General features: G+C 36.0%; 2 protein-coding genes across 3 annotated transcripts; one reads left to right on the top strand and one right to left on the bottom strand.

The window, feature by feature from the left end:
- Positions 1-3,138: 3,138 nt before the first annotated feature.
- Positions 3,139-13,444, bottom strand: LOC129264348 (NPC intracellular cholesterol transporter 2-like). The gene is made up of 4 exons (XM_054902217.2): positions 12,911-13,444; positions 7,910-8,011; positions 6,970-7,145; positions 3,139-5,619 (listed from the first exon to the last, which is right to left on the bottom strand). The coding sequence occupies exons 1-4, from the start codon at positions 13,080-13,082 to the stop codon at positions 5,533-5,535; spliced, it is 537 nt and encodes a 178-aa protein (XP_054758192.1). The 5' UTR covers positions 13,083-13,444; the 3' UTR covers positions 3,139-5,532.
- A 1,374-nt stretch (positions 13,445-14,818) lies between these two features.
- Positions 14,819-23,343, top strand: LOC129264349 (acidic fibroblast growth factor intracellular-binding protein B-like). Of its 2 annotated transcripts, XR_010294239.1 has the most exons (11): positions 14,857-15,071; positions 15,687-15,885; positions 16,366-16,492; positions 17,138-17,238; positions 17,678-17,811; positions 18,462-18,570; positions 19,309-19,378; positions 20,008-20,094; positions 20,413-20,513; positions 21,194-23,011; positions 23,154-23,343. XR_010294239.1 is itself a non-coding variant. In XM_054902218.2 (10 exons), exons 1-10 carry the CDS (start codon positions 14,984-14,986, stop codon positions 21,270-21,272), a joined length of 1,095 nt encoding a protein of 364 aa, XP_054758193.1. In that variant the 5' UTR covers positions 14,819-14,983; the 3' UTR covers positions 21,273-23,343. The 2 variants fall into 2 exon arrangements, 1 of the variants encoding a protein (XP_054758193.1); XM_054902218.2 differs by having other exon boundaries at positions 14,819-15,071; positions 21,194-23,343.
- Positions 23,344-23,969: the final 626 nt, after the last annotated feature.

Raw genomic sequence — 23,969 nt, 5'->3', positions numbered from 1 at the left:
AGCTATTTTTTTCAGTTCAGTTGGAGGAAAGTTAATTTTTCTATGTTATTATGAAATGAAAAAGATAAAAAGTAAGTTGAAGATTCCATCGTATTATTTGGAAATGCTAGATGCTTTGCAAGAGATCGATAATTTAAGACATTTTAATGGTTCTAAAAATCCAATCATTTTCAATAATAAGAATATTTGTATAGAAAATAAGACGATATTTGATAAAGATTTATTAGAATGAGGGTTAATTAAGGTGAAACATATCATTGACAATGGACATGTTAAACCAGTGGCGTACTTTTTTAACCTTGGTATGGGAAGTGATCATTTGTTTACAATAGGTGAAATATATCATGCAATTCCAAGTGACTGGAGAAATGATTTAGGTTCGATACAATTTTGTGAGATAGACTTAATTAACTATAATATAAACTTGCTTCTGTTGGGGAGGGAAATTAGCTTTAAGGAGGTACCATCAAGAAAAATATATGATTATCTTATTAAAGAATTGCAAAAGTCATATGATTTACAGATAAGAGATGGACAAAATAATTATAATTATACAGAGAAAGAAATTGGTGAATGCTATTTTAGACCAAGAATAACATTATTGATTGGGAGACAGAGAGAATTTCAATTTAAGCTACTGCATGGGGCAATTTACACTAAAGTTAATTTGTTTAGATTTGGATTTGTTGAAGATAATCTCTGTTCGTACTGTAAACGGGAAACGGAAACATATTCACATATATTTTTGTCTTGCTTAAAGGTTAAACTGATATGGGAAACTTTGATAGAGCAATTTGAATTAGATGAAATAAAGGACTTGAATTGGCGGGATATATTTGTTGGTCTGTCAGGCAATACAAATAGAATAAAAAGTTGTAATACTATTATCTTTATGGTAAAATATATATTATTTATATTTAGAAAGGAGGGGGTATTACCAACCATTGACGATATACATAAACGTATTTTAGAATATAAGGATCAAGAGAAGAAAATAGCTATTAAAATGGGGAAATTAGGGCGGCACTTGCAAAAATGGGAAACAGTAAAATTATGACAAGGTTAAGTTTGCAAGTCTTTATTTACTTTCAATATATGTAATGCTTCTCCCGTGAGCTTGTTATATTCAAAATTGTTCATCGAATTGTTTTGTACATGTAAATATGATCTATTTATGATGAGTGTGAGCAGATCTTCTGGACAGTGGTGTGTGTGTGCGTGTGTGTGTGTGTTGGGGCGGGGGGGGAGGGAGGGGGAAGATGGTGTTTAAGCATTTTTATAATAACTGATTTCATTGTTTTCTGTTAAGATATATATGATTCATGATTATAATAAGTTAGTGAAAAAAAGGTGAAAATATGAACTGTAAAGTATTCTATGTGATTTGAAATGTTAAATTGAAATGTTATGTAACTATTTGTTCATGAAATCAGAATAAAAACAGTATTAAAAAAAGTGTGTGAGAGGGTGTGTGTTTTTGTATTTATCTGGAGTTTATGTAATTCATTTGAATGAAATCCTTAATAAAAACATGTTGAAAAAAAAGAGTGTGTGCGTTAGTACGCCTGTGTATAAGGGGGGGGGGGGTGTTACATGTGTGCATTTATTATTAGAGGTTGTCTATACAGGGGTAAAAAAGGGTGGTGTTTCGGTTTCCTTAGGGCTCCTGTACATTTGATGCGGTGTCTTTTCCTGAGCATTTTTGATGAATTCACAAATTTGGACCGATTTTAATGAACGAGGTTGTAGGATCCTCCGGGGAATGTCCTGGCCCTGCTTCATTTAGGCTGTTACCTTGGGCAAGCAGAAACATCGCCATTTTATAACCTACCCCTTTTATCATACTGTTAATCATTTGTTCTTAATTAAGTTTATACTCAATGTAAATATGCTAATTTTGTTATATACCACTATGTAAAGGGGCCCCGTCAACAAGCTGTGCTTCACTGAGGTCCCAAACCTATAATTCTGAGTTCTATGATGTGCTTTGTACCACTGTTTGTGTTTGATATGGTTTGAATAAATACTATACTACTACTATACTATAATAATATGATAATAATAAGTCTATAAGTCCACGATCCTGTCTGTCACGATAAAAAGAAAGCAAATATATATTTTTTAATTCAGTAAAGGAATTTCAAATAATAGTTTTTAAGCCTACTGCTTTAAAAAAAATCTCACATAATAATAATAGTGATATTTTATATAGCGCGCACACCGTCCAGAGACGCTCATGGCGCTAGGCCAGCAACAGTTCCTTTAGATAGCAAATATTATATACACGTACATTACAAACAGCTACTTAGATATAAATAGAAATCTAAAATGGAAAACATGCAAGTGGTTATACATTGCAATTGCATTTCCATGTAATCACGAATTACAACGCTCCCGCCTCCGTCTTTAGAAATAAAACAAAGTAATAGACAACCACCAAAAACAGAAATGGGAAATAGAAAAAATGAGAGCCGAGGAAAACCAGATAACGTGTCATCACCGCCTGGAATTACCACAAAAAACTTGTAAACTCAGATTCAGCTGATCACTTCTTTCGTTTGATAATCATCAGTTTATCGAACGACTCAAAAGTACAAAGTTCACTTATAATGTTTAGAATGTATCCTTTACGTGGACATTCAATTGCATGATGAAGACTTATCCATTGTTGACATGTCTTTCGCAAGAGGAGTTCATTCATGGTGCTATGTATTAGGCGATATGTGAATTATTTTGATTTCACTTCCTTGAACTTACTATCCAAGGCAAATACAAATATTATTAAATTGTCTATCAAAAGAAAGAAAAATGTGCGTAATTCCAAATTCTTAAAGAGGGGTTAGTGTGGCGGGTTTTTATCAATGATTGCTCGTCCATAAATATTGTAATCAAATATAAACATTGATTTTAGTGACACAACAAAGGTCTTTAGGACTGATAACCCAAAACAAATGAGATCTGAAATCACTCTCTCTCTCTCTTCTCTTCTTTTTTTTCAATAGTCACTCCCCTCTCTGCTTCTTTCTTTCCCTTTCTCACATTGTCCTACTCTCTGGTCTATACCACACGTGATCATAATTGTTTCACACCATCAAAATTCAAATACTGAATGAAAAAATGCAAGTCCGTAAAGAGAAATAGGAAATGGAACATGACATGTTTTATTAATCAATACCTTTATTTTCACCTGATATTAAATTCAGTCCATGTCACAAAGCCATGCCAAAACATGTCTTACAAAGCAATTTATACAAATTGTACATTGGAAAAAATCTAGAATAGAAAATACAGTGCATAATTATGAATGATCATCACTGATCACATAGAGCTACAACATGAAGAAATCAAAGTACAAGTTTTATAGTAGCCTGTGAATATCATGCAAGCATTTTTTTAATTACTACTTTGAAAACACCTGAATCAAAATAATAATTATAAAAAAAAAGAAATTAAGAACATGGGGAATACATACATAATTACTTACATTAATATGAATATGGCAAGTCATTCTATAAATAATTGGTCTGGTTGGAAATAAAAAATGACTGAATTCTGCTAATAAAGTGAATGACAAGGATGGTAGTTTTAAGGTTGTTGTTTTTTACAGGAAAAGACATGTTTTATAATACCAATGTGGATTCAAGCCAAGTAATAAATCTTGGTAGATCATTTGAATATAAGGGATCCTTTGGAAGAATGAGTGAAGTTTTCTCTGAGTGTTATGAGATCAGTAAAATAACAACAAAGGTTCGTGTGGGGGGGGGGGGGGATATTGCTCATGAACCAGTGGGATTTCATGCTTCCAATATCCAAGCATTCAAAACACAGATTTAATTTCCCACTTACCTTTTTCAACCCACATTCACATATACATACACACAAAAAGACTTAGACCAATGCTGAATTTCAAAGAAATCCTTAATAAAAGAGCAGAAGAATGGGGGGGGGGGGGGTCTCTGTATGATGACTTGAGTTGGGTGCTTCAGGGAGACCAACAGCCGGAAGATGACAAGCAATTCACACCAAAGGATACTTATCTCATGCGGTTTCAACTCATTATGACCCAATTAATCACGGAATTGGACTTTGCAACAATCAGATGAAGAAGATTAATTCAAGTTTTGAACAATTAATCATTAAACCATCAAAACCACCCACACAACCGATGACAATCCTTGACCGTTGTCTTTACAAAGTGTGGGCTTGGTACTGACGGAACAATTGATAATTAGATGGATATACTGTATGGGCCATCCATACCAGGGAATATTGCATGTACCCAAGCCCATACCATAGCAGTTGCAACAAACTAAACAGGATTTATATTTAATTTCAAGCAACCTTGATACTTGGTACATGGATATGGATGTGGGGAGGGGGATCATTGCCCACTCATCAGGACAAACACCTAACAACTATTCCCCAAATAAATCTCAATATCAAAATGAAGTTTTCCAAACTTTTTAACATTGATAAAACACAAATGGGACATCCAAATTTTCTGAAACCATTGCAGAACTCAACTTTTTTTTTTCTTGCAAATATCAATAGAAAATGAGCACATCCACAGAATAAAGTACAAAAATATGTCTTATGTTTAGTATAAAAAACAACTCATGGCAAATCATTCCTCATTTTATTTTTCTCCACTTCATAATTTGTACACCACAAACGAAATAACATAAGTAGAAGATATTTTGCACTAATATCCTCCTGAGTGATCACTACATTAAAATTTCTCAAACAATTTCTGCACTACAGACAGAAAAAAGTACTTCAACAAGCATCATGATATAAAGCTCTACTAGAATAAACATTGTATAATTATTTGCAGTTGATAAATAGTTACATACACATTTTCAAATACATTCCCCCCAAATAATAATGACAATATCCACAATTATAACAATAAAAGATGCAAGTTCATTATATACAGTGTAATAGTTCCCTTACAGAATGTTAAACATTTAAGTAAGTTTACGTCTTTATTTGATAAAACATGACTGACCTTCCTGAAATGCTTGCTTATCAATGTTGATATTTGTGTATTACATTTTACATTACGCAGATATATCAATGAGATTAGCACGGTATATTGATAGCAAACGACATTGACGGTGGAAGATTGTCTTGAATTGGTCTTAGTGCTAGATGCAACATAAATCCCACATGATTGAAAACGTACAGAACGCTACTTAAAAACTCAGATGAAAATCGAACATCTACACTCTATCATCATCCACAACAACAACAACAGAATTTTAATCACGGTTCAGATGGACTCTGAATATCATAAGCATAGATTTGTTATTAGTGATGTAGACTGGCACTTAAGCTTTTAATCATTTAAAAGAATACACTACATTGTCAATCATTTTTAATCATACTGACTCATACCCAAGTCGATATGATCCACTGAAGGAAACATAGATACTACCCCCCCCCCAAAAAAAAAATAATAAAAGAGATAAATTGTGGGTTAAGATTGAAATGGGTCAGAATATTGATACTAACTGGACTAGTATTGGATGACTATGCAGACTTGATTTGGGCAGCAACGTCCATACACAGCTCTTCTCCATTTGGACCCTCCAAGTACCAAAACACAGCCAGTGTCATCTATGAATCAGATGAAGAAATTAACATCAAAGTAGTTAGTGGGGGCATGGACCTACTACAACTGGACATTCAACGAATCCCGTCCTTTGGACCATGGACCTACTTGGCGAGGGTATATGCATATATACATCTATTCAAGAATGTAATTGCTTCTAGCTGGTGATTTTTCGGTGGACATCGTTGGACTGGTGAAATACAGTACAAAAAGGTATTTAAGAAATTTAGTGTCATTTTACACTGTAAAATCCACCATTTAAGACCAAATCAAATTTTTAGGGGTAAAACAAACAAAAAATGTAGGAAAAAAAATCACAACATTCATTGAGGCCTACAATTTCATCCTGGTTTTATACATGAAATAGTCTTTCTAGAGGTAAAATTTGTTACAAGAGAGTCCTGCACGAATAAAACACAAACAGAGTACAATGTAGAACTGAGGAATGATAAAAGAATGCATTCGATAGCATATGATTTGTTTTGTTGTTTCGATAAATAGCAAAAACCACATTGGCAAGAAAACACTACAATAAATAGTACAAGAAAATGTACACCATAGTACTAATATAAAAAGGATAACAAATGTGCCAAAAAGGGATTCTTAGGCCTTAAAAACACAAGGTATTAAGTACTATATAAACGTAAAATATTTATTATTATTACATTGATTTTCTAAATGTTCATGAATATTGTTTGTGGCAATCTTGGGGAGACTTTAGGGAAAAGGTGGTTCCCCTACGGCATTTTATTTTGCAAATTTTAGGGGCGATTTTGACTGTCATGAGGGTGAAATCGCCTGTTTCATTCTTGCAATTCCTATGCTGACTTGGATCAGTCTAAAGGGAAGTTCACCCAGACACAAAGTTGATTGTTAAAATAGCAGAAAAAAAATATTGCCAAAGGTTTTGAGAAAAATCCATCAAAGAATAAAAAAGTTGTTCAAATTTTAATGATTTGATGTCATATGCGAGCACCTTTCCTACATGTACATACCATATGGCAAAAAATCAATGAAAATGAAATGTCATTTTGTCAGATAATTGAAAATGGTTTTTACTGTACCTTCAGTATATCAATAGACAAATAATTTCCCACCCATTTCTAAACAAAAGAAAACAAAAATAAGTCATCAGTTACCATTAAAAAAAGAGGAAATTTATGCATTTTATATTACATAACATATGGGGCAGCTGCTTGTTTATGACGTCACAAATCCAAAACTTGAAATTCTAATAACTTTCTTAATCTTTCATGGATCTTCTTCAAACCTTTTACCAATATTTTTTTCTGCTATTTTTACGACAAACTTTTCTTCAGGATGAACTTTCCCTTTAAGGTTCAGTGTATACTTACCGAAGGGTACTCCTCTTTAACTTCTAGACTGTATTTGTACGCGTACGATTGTCCTACTACGGTGGGGCACTGGATATTACAGCTATTGCAAGCATCGCTGTTACTGATGGGGAACGGAACCTTCACGCCTGCTATCTGGCCGTAAACCTCAGATTTGATTTGGGATGTTGCAATACCTACAACATAATGTTCAACAGAAAATGCACACATGAGAAATACCCATTCTTCACTACTGTACACTTACATATACCGGGTATACGAAGGAAGGTCCCATTTCTGCACACATACCAATAAAATAATAACATTAACGAGAAAATTACTCCTGAATTGATTTGACCAGATTACTAATGGAGAATAGAACCTTCATGTCTGCTACATGTATTTGGCCACACACCTCAGATTTGATTTCGGATGTTATGATACATACTACATACATGTACATCTAATAAATAACATAACTGGTCAACAGATCTTACACACATGATCAGTGAGAAATGTTCATTCTTTCATATAATTAAGGAGGAGAAGTCTGTCTTGAAATCTGGGAGCATTACACAAACCATTATATGGTTGGTGATTTTCCACTGACAAATTTGCTCTGAGCCAATCAGATGCAAGGATTTTGGTAGCTTATAACAATGTGCTTCATGAAATACTCCCCAGGTTGTATTTGGAATGTCCTAAAAAGTAAAACATTTTTCAGTCATAAGATGTTAGCACTTCACCCTACCATACATCATATTTAATGCCATTTTTAGTTGTCAGGATATATTAAAAAAAAAAAAATAGATTTAATATCATTTACGACCATTTGGAGACTGGTAGGGGCACTTCTAAATTTGGGAAATGTCACCAAAATGGGGCAAGTTCAAAACACATCAAAACACCAAAATTAAATGAAGCAAACTTAAATATTATGAACAGATACACTTTTACTTACGAGCTATGAAGTCAATCTCCACCGAGACATTTTTTCCTTTGATTAGAGGGCAGGGTGGCGCAGTACATCCCCCAACAGCAACCCTCGTCAGCTCAAATGTATCTGTAGAAAAAAGCATATACAGTGAAATCATATTCTGATCATGCTATTCATCATCACAAGTTATTCTGAGCGAATTTATTAAGGACAGTGATTTTCCATTCAAAATAAGCAGCCTTTTCTGTTTCTGAAAACCTGTAATTCCTTTTCAAACTTGATCTGAAATGGAAATTCCATTTTTATAAAAGAGAATGTTCACACTTCACAGAAAAAACATGACTTCTGTTTTGAAAAGGTGAATTCAATGAATTTTCACATGAAAAGTAAAGAACAAAAAATATTTTGCTTTCATTTACCTGTTAACAAAAAAAAATCATTGTCCCAACATAAGTAGCGATTTTCTAAAAGGAAAAGTGCTTGTTTAAAGGACAAGTCCACCCCAACAAAAAGTTCATTTGAATAAAAAGAGAAAATCCAACAAGCACAACACTAAAAATTTCATCAAAATCGGATGTAAAACAGGAAAGTTATGACATTTTAAAGTTTCGCTAAATAAAAAAAAACAATTAAGGTAGTTGGAAAATCTATTTCACTTGCCCGAAAAAGTCCTTGAAAAAAAAGTTTTACCTCTTCAAAAAAAATATTACGGTTTTAGAAACCATTCACCTTTTTTCTCTCTTTTGACATGAACTGATGTACCTTGTTCTTGCATTTCTATTTACAAGATGATTTTATCTTGCCCGCCATGACCAAATTTAGGGTCGGTATATCATACCGACTCTAATTTTGGTAATTCTACTGTGAGAATTTTGCTTGCCCAATTCAGTCAAGGAGTTTTGGTCTATACTTCAAAACACTTGCTCGACTTTAACTTTTACTTGTCCCGGGCAATCGGGAAAGTGCTTATATCAGAACTTCGACAGAAGAAGTAGACTAATAGACTATGTAATGATATCACATTGCATGCATTATGCAATGCATACATATATCATTGAGTTTACAGTGGGCCTACACACTTATTGGACAGTTTATATTCCAAATTTCCAGTATTACAATTCTTCTGTTGTTTGGGATAAAAAAAAAAACATGTTCCAAGAATAAACTTCCAATGGTGGAGAGGAATTTACAACAAAAAATTCTGTGAACTATTGGATAGTAATATTTTTGCTAACTATTCAACTAAGTACCTGTATTCAAAAGTTTGTCGAATATTTAAAAAAAAGGCATCACTTTTTGTTTTAATAGAATAGATCTAGTTGATTTTGTTTACCGTATATTTTTTAAATCAATAAGAATACTTGAAGTTGATGATAGTTGATTTAAAGTTCTTCCGATGTTTTTGGTGGATTTGAAGTCAAAATTGCCAAAAACTTTTGACAAAATTATGTACATGTTCAATTGGATATTGAAGCGATTGAAATCAGTTATTTTCATTTTTTTTTAATCCAGATATTTGAAGGAAAAAAGCATTGTTTTAATTGACCAATCCTACTTCAAGTACTTGAGCCTTGAGTGAAGAAAAATATTCTTTTGTAGGCCTAACGTTAGATCTATTTACTTTCAATTTCGAAAAATTCAGAAAATGTCAGAAATCCCCAGAAAAGACGGTTAGACTTAGAGTCTAACGAGTAACAACACGTTATCATATAGGGGTCTAGAGGTAGAGTAGACAGCTGGCAGCCGTCTGTTTTGAGGAGTTTAAAAAAAAAAAAAAAAATTTATTTCTCCTCGTACACAGACGGCTAGCTATCGTGCAGCCACCATTAGGGGGTTAACAATGCAAAATTCCCCCGACGGGGCTCATCGATTTTTGTCTTTATTTCATAAAAATATATAAAAAGAACTGTACTAAAATAAAGATTATTATTCCGTTTTGGCCTGAAATACACCAAAACGGGGAAAAAACAGTGACTTACTTCGGCTGTCGCGCAACTTCACTTCCCTGTTTTATATGAACTTAAAACATACATAAACATGATATGGCCATTGAGTCCCTAAACAGATCGAGCTAGAACTTCGGTCTCTGTATTTGGTGAGTGGAGCCAACGTAGTTCAGTGGAACAACCAACATAACACTACAGAGACTGAAGGCGTGAAGCTTTTGGTCATGAGGTAGAGTAAGTCAGAGAGAGGGGGGGGGGGGGACTGCCTGTTCTGAGTTTCTAACTTTGTCATATAGTACCGGTATCATGACTATCAATTATCATGACAAAGTTAGACACTCAAAACAGGCAGTCCCCCCCCTCTCTTTCTCTGACTCTGGAAAAAAAGTTCTCACCTATTTTACTTTTTTTTAGTCTTTTGGGAACAACTGCAGAATACCCGGACACTGCGTTACCTTATCGTTGGAGAGCCAACGCACAACGATGTACTTAAGCTATCAAATCAGAAAATCAGCTATAATAAATAATTGAATGATTTACAACTTACAAGTATTTTTTTAATAGATTCTAAGTGTTCAGACTGTACTGCACTGTAACGCTAACGATGCGAGCGCGCGCGATTAGTATGTAGACCAACAGTGTCCGCGATGCCAACGATGTGTATATTTTCGTAGTACGTATAGGCCAACACAGTCCGCGATGCTAGCGGTGCGTTGGTGTCCGTAGTACAGGCCAACACTGCCCGCGATGCCAACGATCTATATATATATCTGTGTGCATCTGTAGTATGTAGGCCGACATTGCCCGCGATGCCAACGATGTGTATATTTTCGTAGTACGTGTAGGCCAACACAGTCCGCGATGGTAGCGGTGTGTTGGTGTCTGTAGTCGGTACAGGCCAACACTGCCCTCGATGCCAACGATCTATATTCTGTAGTATGTAGACCAACAGTGTCCGCGATGCCAACGATGTGTATATTTCCGTAGTATGTGTAGACCAACATTGCCCGCGATGCCAACGATGTGTTGGTGTCTGTAGTACAGGCCAACATTGCCCTCGATGCCAACGATGCGATCATATCTGTAGTTGCCTATGTAAACCAACATTGCCCGCCATGGCAACGATGTGTTGGTGTCTGTAGTACATGCCAACAGTGCCCGCGATGCCAACGATGCGATCATATCTGTAGTTTCCTATGTAGACCAACATTGCCCGCGATGCCAACGATGTGTTGGTGTCTGTACTGTAGAGTACAGGCTAACATTGCCCTCGATGCCAACGATGTGAATGTATCTTTAGTAGGTATAGGCCAACAGCGCCCGCGATGCCAACGATGTGTTGGTGCCTGTAGTAGATGCCAACAGTGCCAACGATGCCAACAATGTAAATGTATCTTTAGTACGTATAGGCCAACAGCGCCGGCCAGGATGCCAACGATGTGTTGGTGTCTGTAGTATAGGCCAACCTTGCCCGCGATGCCAACGATGTGAATGTATCTTTTGTATGTATAGGCCAACAGCGCCCGCGATGCCAACGATGTGTTGGTGCCTGTAGTAGATGCCAACAGTGCCAACGATGCCAACAATGTAAATGTATCTTTAGTACGTATAGGCCAACAGCGCCGGCCAGGATGCCAACGATGTGTTGGTGTCTGTAGTACAGGCCAACCTTGCCATCGATGCCAACGATGTGAATGTATCTTTAGTAAGTATAGGCCAACTTTGCCGGCGATGCCAACGATGTGAACGTATGTTTAGTATGTATATACCAACAGCGCCCGCGATGCCAACGATGTGTTGGTGCCTGTAGTAGATGCCAACAGTGCCAACGATGTGAATGTATCTTACATAGGCCAACATTGCCGGCGATGCCAACGATGTGAATATGCCTGTTGTAGAGGCCAACATTGCCGGCGATGCCAACGATGTGAATATAACCCTAACCCTAACCCTAACCCTAACCCTAAACCCTAACCCTAACCCTAAACCCTAACCCTAACCCTAACCCTAACCCTAACCCTAAACCCTAACCCTAACCCTAACCCTAACCCTAACCCTAACCCTAACCCTAAACCCTAACCCTAACCCTAAACCCTAACCCTAACCCTAACCCTAACCCTAACCCTAACCCTAAACCCTAACCCTAACCCTAACCCTATACCCTAACCCTAATTGAATTCAATTCCCATTGAATTCAATTCCCATTGAATTCCTTCAATGGGAATTAAAACTTTATTTCATATTTTAATGAAGAAAAAATGAAAATATTTCATGTATAAAAAATACAAAAGAAATAGAGAGTGAATGACATCGATCACCTCACTAACCAGGATATGCATATATTAAACTGTTTTGTGAAACCATACTTTGAAACGCTTGCCAACGATGTTTTGAATGTTGCATTGCACGGTCACATCGTTGGTCGTTGGCTAGCGGCGCACCCAACGATGTATAGCAATAGCTAGTAGTAGTAGGTAATTTAAAAGAGTGTATTAATCTTGTACTATTGCACCTTCACATCGTGGGTCGTTGGTTAGCCAACGATGTTTTAAATGTTACATGGCACCGTCACATCGTTGGTTAGCGATGTTTTGAATATTGCACCGTCCGTACCGTCACAACGTGGGTCGTTGGCTAGCAGCGCACCCAACGATGTTTAATTATAGCTCTAGTAGTAGTCAAAGGGCAAAGGTCATTACGTATGGCCTGGATGCATTGCTCGTACGTACCGTCATACGTACGTACGTACGTAGTATAGTAGTAGTAGTAGTACCAGTAATGCATGTACGTATATAATAGTATGGATATATCTAGGCTATATACCATTGAATTAGTATTAGCTATAGGTCTTGACATCGTTGTGTTGGCTGACCAACGATTGGGTAGTGAGCAGTGTCGGGGTATTCTGCAGTTAAGCCGTCTTTTGTTTAAACATGTTAAAGGAATAACTTAAAAGTTTAGTTTAATAAAGTTCAACAAAAACAATTTTAACTTAGGCCTAGGCCTAGGTAGTTTTAACTAAGTTTGAATACTGTGAAGCCTACAAATACAATAGTACAAATGATGTAACGTTACTCACCTGTCGCTTTACTGCAATTGTGGAAAATAGGAGGACCGCCGAGCTTTTTTGAACTCGATTTTATCAAAGTTGCAGGTTCCAAATCATACATTGAAATGGTCCTGGATTCTGCTTTGGGAAGACAGAAAAAGGCAAATGCCATGCAAATAAACGTGAAGATTGTCTTGGTCATCGTGTGCGGATCGTCCTCAGCCTCAGGAAGTGAAGGAGAGAAAAAGTGGTGAAAAAGGAATTCACGAAAGTTACAAGAATTGATATTTCTCTCTGTAAAATAGTGTTAATACTTGTTGTTAATACAGATAGCCTCTCAAATCTTAGATGACTTTGGTGATCGCTGCATAAATGGGCCGCGCCGGTACATTTGTATACGCCGTAAACTTGCACGGCTATTCATGATCTCGTGACACTTGTGAATGAAATAACCAATCAATACCTGTATCGGTATATAAGGCCGCGCAAGACAGTAAAAATGAATAAATTGATTATAAAATAATTATATAACCAACAATTCCATTGAAAAAAAAATCGTGTATTGATATTTTCCGATGGATATGGGATGAGGGGGGGGGGGAACTGATAACGCCCTGTGCAGACCGCAAGACTTTTCTCAGAGTTTGGAACCGGCCTTCAGTTGTATGCAGGAAGGTGCACAGGTAGCGACCCCCCTTTTTTTTGCTTGTCATTTTTTTTGGATACGAAACGACCTCATATCTTTGATGGAAACCTTTTTTTTTTTTTTTTTTTGCTTGTCAACTTTTTATTCAGCTCATTAGCTCAACCCCCCCCCCTTTCAAAAATCCTGCGTACGCTACTGTCCCGTTTTATGGCAACAACATTGAGACCTAATTCATATCAGTTTTATTGTATATATATATATTCATTTTAATTGTACATTTGAAACTTAATATGGATCACTAAATATTTGAAGCTGGAAATAACATGCTGGAGTCCACTGTGATGCTGTGCTTGTAAATTGTGGCCCCCTCAAATCAAATTATTCATTAATATTCAATTACATAGTTTGAATAAGAGAGGAAGAAAAAAAGTGAAATAAACAACAACATAATGCGTGAAATGCATATTTTCTTTTTCATTGTACAAACCTTTTTTATTTACGATTTGAATTTCATTGATCAAAGATATACTTTGAGTCGGCGGATGAAAAGCTTTATATAATAGGAACAGGAGTTAATGTGTAATTCGTCTTCAAAAGATTTAATGACAGTTTATTGGTTCTTATCCATCCGAATTATACAACTCCCAATAATGTTCTGTAATCTGATTGGTCCAAACGGATCCGCGAAGTCATGATCCACATGGTCCAAACGGATCACATGATCTTCATCGAATTGCAATATGGCCATACCAAATCAAATAAAGGGAGGCCACCATGCACCCCCTCCGACAGGGGCCGCGGAAGGGGGGGGGGGGGCTTCAGCCCCCCACTTTTTCCAAAATCGTGTACAAAAAACGTAAAAATGACCATAGAATTCTGATTTTTTGCATGGTCAGCCCCTCTCCCACTCTGAAAACCGTTCCGCGGCCCCTGTCCGAAACTGGGAGTAGACAAAAGAATTAACAAGTGGGGATATGACATCATCAGCCCGATTAATGGAAATTCAATAACTTCGTTATTTGTTTATCCAATTTTGATCAAATTTTAAGCATTTTGTTTTGTGAATTTTACTCTATTTATTGAGATATAAATATCTCCAGCCTGGACCATCCCTTTAATAAACTCACTACTCAGCAAACCTGGGTGAATTCCTTATTTCCGTGGCCGGCAGAACCAGTAGAAATAGATTCTTTTTTAATTTGCCTTTTCATTGGTACCACTGCATAGTGAAGTGTATAAATTTTGTGGATATGTATTTTAGTACCGGGTAGCGAAGTGTTATTTTCAGCGTAGCTTGTACGGCATGCACGGTGCATGTCAATGCATATATATGCACGATTGTCCACCCGATTGTCCTGCCTTGTATTTGCAAAGTTGTATGCCGTCTCGATCTCCGTCGCCACCACTTCAATTACTTGGACAGCTATCAAGGGAAGCCGAAGGGAACAACAACGAAAATGTCGGAAACAATGGTCAACATCGTTGTTGGCAACATCACTATGGTTGATCCTGAAGTTTACAGATACTGGTTGGATGGTTATTCTGGTAAAAATTGTGTTGTTTTTGTTGCTGCTGTTGCCGTTTTTGACATGTGAATGTTGTTGATGATGATGATGACGATGATGTTGCATCGACAGTCAAGATTGAGATTGCTATTTATTGAAAAATCAATAGATATACCATAGACCCTATGGCTATGCTATAAAACTATGATGGTGATGATGATAATAAAAACAATAACATAACAATTATCAATATTGATAAATAATGATAAATAGGCCCTAATACTTTTTTCTCAATCTAGCTCTATCTAAGTAACGACAACGTTAGACCTGGCTAGTCTAGTAATTCTCGAAAATACATTGACATAAAATTTGGAAGTTTAAATTGATACTTCTCGATCGGCAACTTTTTTGTTAGAAGTTTACTATGAATCTATGATCATGCAATTAGACTAAATCCGACCATAATCGATTTTGTCAAAGTATGAAAATTGAATAGAAAATTAAAAAGGATTGTCGCCAATTTGAGAGCAATTAGAGATCAAGGGCTAGAGCAGATTAATCTCGACTTCATGAAAGGTGTGTAGACATCTACTTATGCTTATAAAATACAGGTTATCAAATTTCTGTTTGCTTCATCCTCTGTATTATTGCCTAGCTTATGAAGCAGCCAGGAGGAGACACCAGAAGGTCAATCGCGAGAAACCAGGCTACTCCTTTGAGATCATCAAGAACGATACAGACGACAACTACAGGGCCTTCATAGCCATGGAGAAGCACCTACAGAATCCACTATCTCTTGCCAATCAACCGTTATTTCAACTTCCTCCAGACATGCAAGGGTTCCTTATAGAAAAGTGAGTAGAAGGATCAAGGTCGGGCATGGGGGAGGGGAGGGGGGGGGAGGGGAGGGGGGGGGAGGGTAGGGGTAGTTGGTATGTCCAGACTTCTTTCTTTGTCTCTAGATTGAGAAAAAGATTTTCATTAAATAGGCAGGGTCTGTTATAAATATTTGTGATTTATATACTATTGACGATTGTCTAACATTATTTTCAAATGATTTTCAAATACTAATGAGTCTGCCCATAATGTCAAATTACTTTGGACGATAGAAACCTGTTCGACTTAGAAAATAACAATAATAAATAACACATCTGATTGTACTTTGACAAGTATTTGACTTCTTGTCTATCTGTATATTATTAAATGTAATTTGTTAATTACTTATTTCTTTGAATATTTTTCAAGAATGTATTATTTTTGTTATTTTATTTATGTATTTCATATTTTCAAAATAATTAATTGATGAATTGTTTATCTTTGACTCTTTTGGCTAGTTTCTATGAATTAGATTCCTCGGTTGCGAGGGAAATCCTTGGTAAGAAACTCTCTAGCAGGCACAGGAAGGACTTAGATGAGATCAGAGACAAGACCAATGTTGCTCTTAGAAGCTGCAGGAGACAGGTATAAATTATCCAATGTTTTTTTTTTTTTAGATCATAATAAGTAATGTGTTTTTGCGCTAAACTTAATACTCCTGATTATCTCTATTTTGCCATTTTTGGGTAGTGAAGAACATATTAACTTAATTAACTCGGTGCAGATGCTTGTTAGTATCAATAATTTTATCCTGCACAGATTAAAGTTAAGCTGATTGAGCACTCAAGAACATATTCCAGTCATTCGATAAATTGTGCATTTAACTCTTTCACATTGTGCATTGAATTCTTGAACATCTTTATGAAACTCTTACCACCCTGCCATCGATGCAATTTCTTTGTTTTCCTTTCAACACTCACATAAATTTCTTTTTGAACACAATCAAACTAGAGGTAATGTATATTGCAATGTCTAGAAGTACAGTATATATCTATTATCTAACCAAATCTATCGTGGCATAAGGGAAGGATTTGGGGAGCGAGAAATTACAATTTCAAAGTTTGTCCATTGGCAACTGAACATTCTTATTTGGACAGGATCCACTTGTATTATAATGATCACATTTTCAAATGATGGCACAATCTTAGGCTATGAATGTAGTGTACGACTTCTTAAATATGGTATTCATTTGTATGTTTCACTTTCTCTCGCCATCTTTCTAACATGCAGTATGATAATTTCAAAAGAGTTTTCAAGACGGTTGAGGATATGGAAGGCCCTATGGTGAAGAACATCCAAAATCATTTTCTCCTCTCGCAAGAGCTAGCCAAGTAAGTAACATGATGATTATTAGGTCATATATGTTCTTTCCCTGTCTAAGATGTATGTAGACAATGACAACTTGATAGTTTGTTACAATCAGCATTTAAGTTACCGGTACCTATTTTACTCCTGTTATTTGTATACTTCTGCACAATGAAGTTAGTTGCCAGATAAATATTTGTGTATGAGGATGTTTTTTTTTTTTGGGGGGGGGGATGGGTAGGAGTGGCTAAGACAAATCAGATGATGAATAGATTAGTATGAAATGTACTAAAGAAATCATAGCTGTGTACTATAGCTATATGAAAGTAGCTGCATAAAATGTATTCTACTTTGATAAAGTTACATATTGATCTTTTGTGATAGTTTAGAAAACTTTGTACTTTAAATGAGAGAATAGAAGCTGATGTATATCAAATGTGACTGAACTCATTTCTCCACTATCAGGAAGTACGCTGCCATCGTATTCTTTGCCAACAATCGGTTTGAGACTGGTAAGAAGCGTGTTCAGTACCTGACCTTCAACGACCTAGCCTACTGTGCTGATGAAATGATCAGCAGTTGGACTGCTGGTTCTGTGGGTATGTACTGTATTCACGATATTGATTCTTGTTGCATGATAATGCATATTTAGGTATTCTCAGAGCTGCCAGCCCGAACAAGAACATTTTGGTATGTTTAAAGCTGAAAATCAGTATTTTGGTGAGGAAATCTGTATTTTCAAAGAAATGCCATAGGACAACACATGAAACTGAATCTTTAGAAATCAGTATTTTGCATAAAACCATCAGTTTTCTTCTCATTTTTCAGTACTATATACAGAAAATGCATACGACTTGGAAACTCTGTATTCTGATTATTTGTCTGCTCGTACAGACACAAATTTGACTACTACTAGTATACTTTAATTGACCACTAAGGAGGGGGCTAAAACTTGTTAAGAAAAAAACCCAAACAAGAATTTTGCCCATTCAGGCCACCATGTCTTGAGCTCCACACTACTACCCTGGCTTCAACTTGCATAGATACTTTATTTCATTATTTTGTTCCCTAGCAAGTACTGACAAATCTCATGGTTGAAAAGGAAAGAATGATGTAACCAATTGGGTTAGCCTGGCCCCCAAAGAAAGGACTGAACAAATGTAAAATAGCAAAGTATAATTAATTGTTAATGTGCTTGAGAAACAAGGGTTGATGATTAATTCCAGTCTGCTCTATTTCTATAATCCAGATTCCAGAAAAGAAGACTTAGATGCAGATTTTGACCGGGAATTTCTTCAGATGCTGAGAGAACTCAAGTTTCTAGCGTATGATAAAGATGCAAGTGACCAACATAGAACGTAAGTATGACAAAATATTTGGCCCATACTTGTATCCAGATACTTTCATATATATATTCGTTAATTGTATCACTTTCACATTAATTAGCATTAATGTTTAGCAGTTAGATATATGTTACATTCATATTTTCCTCTTGCTGTACAGATTTGTTGACCAAAAATAAAATGAAAAATTTGAATATTTGAAATTCCATATTATTCAATGTATTTCGAGTGTGAAATACCATTGACTCCTTTATTTTCATATATTCACTGAATTTTTTTAAGCAATGCAGAAATTTTAATAAATGTTGGATGAAATACCACAATACTACATTGCAGGTTTCCAAGAAAGAAATTAGGGGCCCGTCTTACAAAGAGTTGCGATTGATCCAATCAACATGCAACTATGGAAAGCCAGCAACGTCAACGTCTAAAATACATATTTGTTCAAAATATTTTCTAGAAATGATGTGTATTCATACATTCAACGTTTTCCAGACAATTAAGTATGCTTCTCTTTGTTTTCAAAGGACATTGAGCAAATTTCTTGAAGAAAAAATTATGACATTGATGGATTTCCACATACTTGAGATTGATCGGATCAATCGTAACTCTTTGTAAGACGGGGCCCAGATTGTCTTTGAGAGCATTTCATGAAAGGACTTGTGAGGATTTGCAGTAGATCAGTGAAAATCATTGTTGTCAAAACTTTTTGTGAAACATTCCAGTTCTGTTGATCTCTCTCTTGATTTGTAGATTGCTGAGCAACTCCATCAAAGGAAAGATCACAGATCGGGCCTATTCGGATATCGAAGGGGATTTCAAGGTACGTTCATTTGTGAAGGAACCAACTTGATGATAGTGGTGAATGTAATGATTGTAATGATCATATTTGTATGGAAAACATGTATATTCATTTGAAAGATTTTCGATGGTGCAGACTCCTCCAAAAAAAAGTTATGTCTAGCAGAAAACGTGGGTCTTCATAATTATAGTGATGACAGGATAGTATATTGTAACTTTTTGCATTCACCCTCCTACTGGTTATGCTCATTCATAATATCATTTGCATTGGTTATCAACTATTGGCAGTTACTTCTTTCCTTATTACCACTTTCTGAAAATGAGATGCCACAAAACAACATTCCGACCATAAAAGTTCATCTGTGTTGGTTGAAGATATTGAGAAACTCAGCTTTTGTTCTCAATGCAATGGAAAATTTACCTCAAACTTTTTGGCTATCCACTGCAGACTTTATCAACGATGTGCCGTGGATAGCATAAATTTTGAGGTTAATTTTTCCAGTGTGTTTAGAAGAAAAGTTGAACTTTTCAATGCAAAACAACGATCCTTAATATTCACAAATTTGATAAATACCCTTCCCTACTAATTTAGCATATTGTTATCTTGCTATAACACTCTATTTGTATCCTCTTTCTCACTCACAAAATCAGACTGTTTCTCGGGCCATCATCAGCATTGCTTGTGGAATGATACACTCAAAAGAACTCAGGGACTTCTTCAATGATGTCATAGAGAAGGTAAACACAAATCATTCTCACAGATATTGATAATAATACATTATTACATATATATTGAGATTTATTTGTAAGTACACAACAAAGAAAAAAAATCATGAACATTAAGGGGCAATTGTTTACTGGATACATACATTGCACATTATTTGGCCTAGACTATGTGACGATCAAGTAAAATACTTAAAAGTGATCTGAATAGGAGTAAAAAAATTTTGCCTAGCCAAATAAAATGAAAAGTTATCTAATTAATCCATAAATGCTCTGAATTGAATACTGACTCAGGTTAAGAAATAATCCACATTCTTTATTTCTTCCTCTTAGATTGTTGAGCCATGTAGACAGTCGTTCTGGACGGCGGATGATATGAGCAAGTTTCTCACCGTGTATACCAGCAGTAGTTACCAAGTTGAAGCAATGGGCAGGTGAGAAGTGATTCTGTATTTTATACCGATGATAATAATAATACCAATGATGATGATGATGATGATACTAAACAAAACAGTATGTCAAGGCACTTCTAAGGGGACTTGGATAGTGTTACCCTGGCTTTAGCCTGGCAAATTTTTTACAGCACACAAACATTTTACAAAAAATATTCCTGCCAGGTACCATTTACCATTGCCTGGGTTGAATGCAGCACAATGTGGATCAACTTCTTGTGGAAGAAAATTGTCATGGCTGGCATTTGAATAAGCCCATGACTCTATTTCAAGGTCCAGAGACTAATCCACTGGGCCACAACACTCCACAAACAATTATAGAATGATTATCCTTGATAGTTTTTGACTGGTCAATTTTGCTCCTCTAGCAATTGAATAATGTTTTCTACAACTTACTCTAGATTATAATCAATAATAAATTTTGATTAGATGTGTTTTGCCTGATGTCTTTGTTTGATAGTTTGAACACAGCCTCAAATCAAGTTTAGATAGATCGTATAATGAAGTGTTCATGCATCGTTTCTTTAAAATGTGACAAGGAAATATCATACTCTGACAATTTGTGCACACACACATTTTTCTTTGTTTTTAGTGTATTTTACATACCCAAATAAGGCAGAGATGTTATAACTTTTTTGTATATTTATTCTTTTTGCAAATAGACATCCACGGCTACATTCCATCCTGGAGCGTTACATGTCAACCCTCAGGAAGTGTGTCATTAGGATGTATCACAGCTGATTGCTGCTCAAAGACACTTTGTGTGCAAGAGACTTCTGAGAAATACTATATATATATATATAGCAAACCCGTGAGGTGTGCTTATAAGCATATCCAGACTGATATGCGGAAACAAGACCTAGGATTGTTGGAAGAGCTCTTTACAATGAGTCATGCAGTTTTTAGTTCTCATATCTCTAGAAACTACTTAGAAATACTGTATGAAAGCGAACCCATGGAGGTGTGCAGGTACAATGTTGAACGTAAAATCCAGACTGATACGAGTATGCGGAAACAAGACCTTGGATTGGTGGACAAGGTTTTTCCGATGTTTCATGTGGTCATACGTGACCTTGCATCTCAATTTTGAGAGCTTAAATCCCCTTATTATCAAGTATTACGAATTGCTTGGTGCAAAGTGGATTGAATCATTCAGTGTTGAGGATGTTAACATGGACAATACACTGGGTGTTTCCTTTATATGGTGGAATCTCTACTTTTGGGACCTTCTTTCTAAAGGGGGATGTTGACAATTTATTTTACGTCAGGGTTGATGATAGAAGATGCATTGAATTGGGCTTAGTGGAAAGCGAGGTAGACTGCTAGTGTCGCAAATTCAAACTCAAATGTTGGGCAAGACTTGAAATTAAATTCAAATAAGGTCAAATAAATTCGCACAGCAGATTTGTTGAACAAAACATGGAGGCCCCCCCTGGCCTTTTAGTTTTAAACTATCTTTCTCTTTTGAGTAGTGGTACGATTGACTCCGCTTTATCTTTAAGCACTTTTGTGACTGAATATTCATACAGTTCCATATCAAACATGAGTGCATATTCAGTTCAATTTACCAAAGAGCCTTAAGGTTGAAGGTTTTTCTACTTGAAGAGGTCAGTTGCTGATTGCTCTATAAAAGCTTATCGTAAGTGGTGATATCACACAGTATTTTTTCAAACCGAAATGATATTTGTATAGTATTATTAGTAATGATAAAATTGAAACGTACTTTATTGAAAAGTACAGAAACAAAAACATGAGTCATGCAACTTTACTAACAGAGATGTGATTGTCCTAACACGTGTTCATTCAGAGAAAATTTATGAATAGTGCAATATTTGTTAATCTTGTCGATGTATCATATTCTCAAAACCATCGTAAGTTATGGTTTAGTCCATGTAAATATATTTTGATGTCATGTTCTCAGAGAACATTTGAACATAATTTGGGCATTTCCATGAAGTATGTACCCCTGACCCCCTATATTTGCGACCTTTCTGAAATAATTTGTCTGTCTTGTGGTTAATATGAAAGGTTCTTATGCGCTAATTTATCATGGCTTGAGCAGTTCGTAAAGGAAAATGAAAAAAAAAATGGGGCTGGACATTGACAAAAGTTAATTTTATGGAATTGACTGTCGATTTCTGAATGGCATTATTTAAAATAAAACAAAAAAGAGACAATTCCATAATATGCTTTGTCTGATGTAGAAGTTCTATAACTTGATTTCAGCAATTATCACTTGACTGCTAGCAGCTGAGGATGTTCTAAGCAGTCTGTGTGACAAAGCAACGTTCAGGCGAGGCTTTATTAGTTAGCACTGTATTTTCAGTGGAAGGTTATGGGAGCCGGCAGGGATGGGAATGGTGCTAAATGTACAGTGATGGAAGAAGATGGAAAGTTTCTGTGATCACAGACAAGTGAGTCTATTCAAACACACAGAAATATAGGTTATAACAATGACTTTCCATGAAGTACTGTATGTCGTACTACAGTATAGATCTGGGGCCCCGTTTCATAAAGGACTTGCAACTGTTGTAACTTTGCCATTATGGCAACTACCATGGAAACCTTGATTCTGATTGGCTGCTGAGCCCTGTTACCATGGTAGTTGCCATTATGGCAAAGTTACAACAGTTGCAAGTCCTTTATGAAACGGGCCCCTGTAGATTAGATGGTGTGAAGTCCCCCAAAACAATTTTGTTACCCATTTCTATGCTCATGTACATTGTATTGTTTTGCAAATTGTTCATAGAACCATATTGTATTCAAGTATGGAATGTGCTCTTCTGATTAAATTGAAAGCGCAGTATTTCAAGTCAACATCTTGGCATTTGTTTTTATCTCGTCTCTCCTTCCCCCTCCAACTCTCTCTCTCTGGACCCTCTTACCCCATTGTTTTTAACTTACTTTAATTGATGCCATTTAGAACACTCGATCAGAGATGCCCGTAACTCGCCACCCTGACTTGCATGGCTTCATTCACCGTTAACTTGTAAACAATGCAATGCGATAGTTAGCAAGATTGTTAGACGTTACAGACCATGCAGCAAAATGCAACTGTACCATAAAGTTGTACAAGTGACTAGTCTGCGATCACAGACTCCTATTTGACACTGTAACCAATTATACCATGTCTAGAGTGAAGACTAGACACCAAAGGCTCTGTCTGTGTCAAGTAAGTTAGAGTCAGCCACAGTACATAATGAATCTAGTCTCACAACTTCAGACTCTGAATTATGCACTGTGCAAATTGCAAAAACCAAGGGTCTGTGCCTGCAGACTACTTCGTGACCTTACGGGACACCTTGCATGATACCGCATCACCTCACATTTTTGATCTCGGTAGAAACACAACTACTTTTAGTGAATATGGGGTAATGCATGGTACATAGTATGCAGTGGGTTTCCAGGGGGAAAAACATTGATCTTTCTCTGGCTTAC

The sequence above is a fragment of the Lytechinus pictus genome, chromosome 7, assembly GCF_037042905.1.
Source record: "Lytechinus pictus isolate F3 Inbred chromosome 7, Lp3.0, whole genome shotgun sequence".
Lineage (NCBI taxonomy): Eukaryota > Metazoa > Echinodermata > Echinoidea > Temnopleuroida > Toxopneustidae > Lytechinus > Lytechinus pictus.
This window is presented reverse-complemented; position numbering and strand designations above follow the sequence as displayed.

Coding starts and splice junctions, on each gene's coding strand:
- LOC129264349 (XM_054902218.2), top strand. CDS start 14,984: ATGTCGGAAACAATGGTCAACATCGTTGTTGGCAACATCACTATGGTT. Junction 16,493..17,137: donor TTAGAAGCTGCAGGAGACAG/GTATAAATTATC, acceptor TCTAACATGCAG/TATGATAATTTCAAAAGAGT. Junction 17,812..18,461: donor TTGGACTGCTGGTTCTGTGG/GTATGTACTGTA, acceptor TCTATAATCCAG/ATTCCAGAAAAGAAGACTTA.
- LOC129264348 (XM_054902217.2), bottom strand. CDS start 13,082: ATGACCAAGACAATCTTCACGTTTATTTGCATGGCATTTGCCTTTTTC. Junction 8,012..12,910: donor CAATTGCAGTAAAGCGACAG/GTGAGTAACGTT, acceptor TTTTTTCTACAG/ATACATTTGAGCTGACGAGG. Junction 7,146..7,909: donor GGAGATTGACTTCATAGCTC/GTAAGTAAAAGT, acceptor ATTATGTTGTAG/GTATTGCAACATCCCAAATC.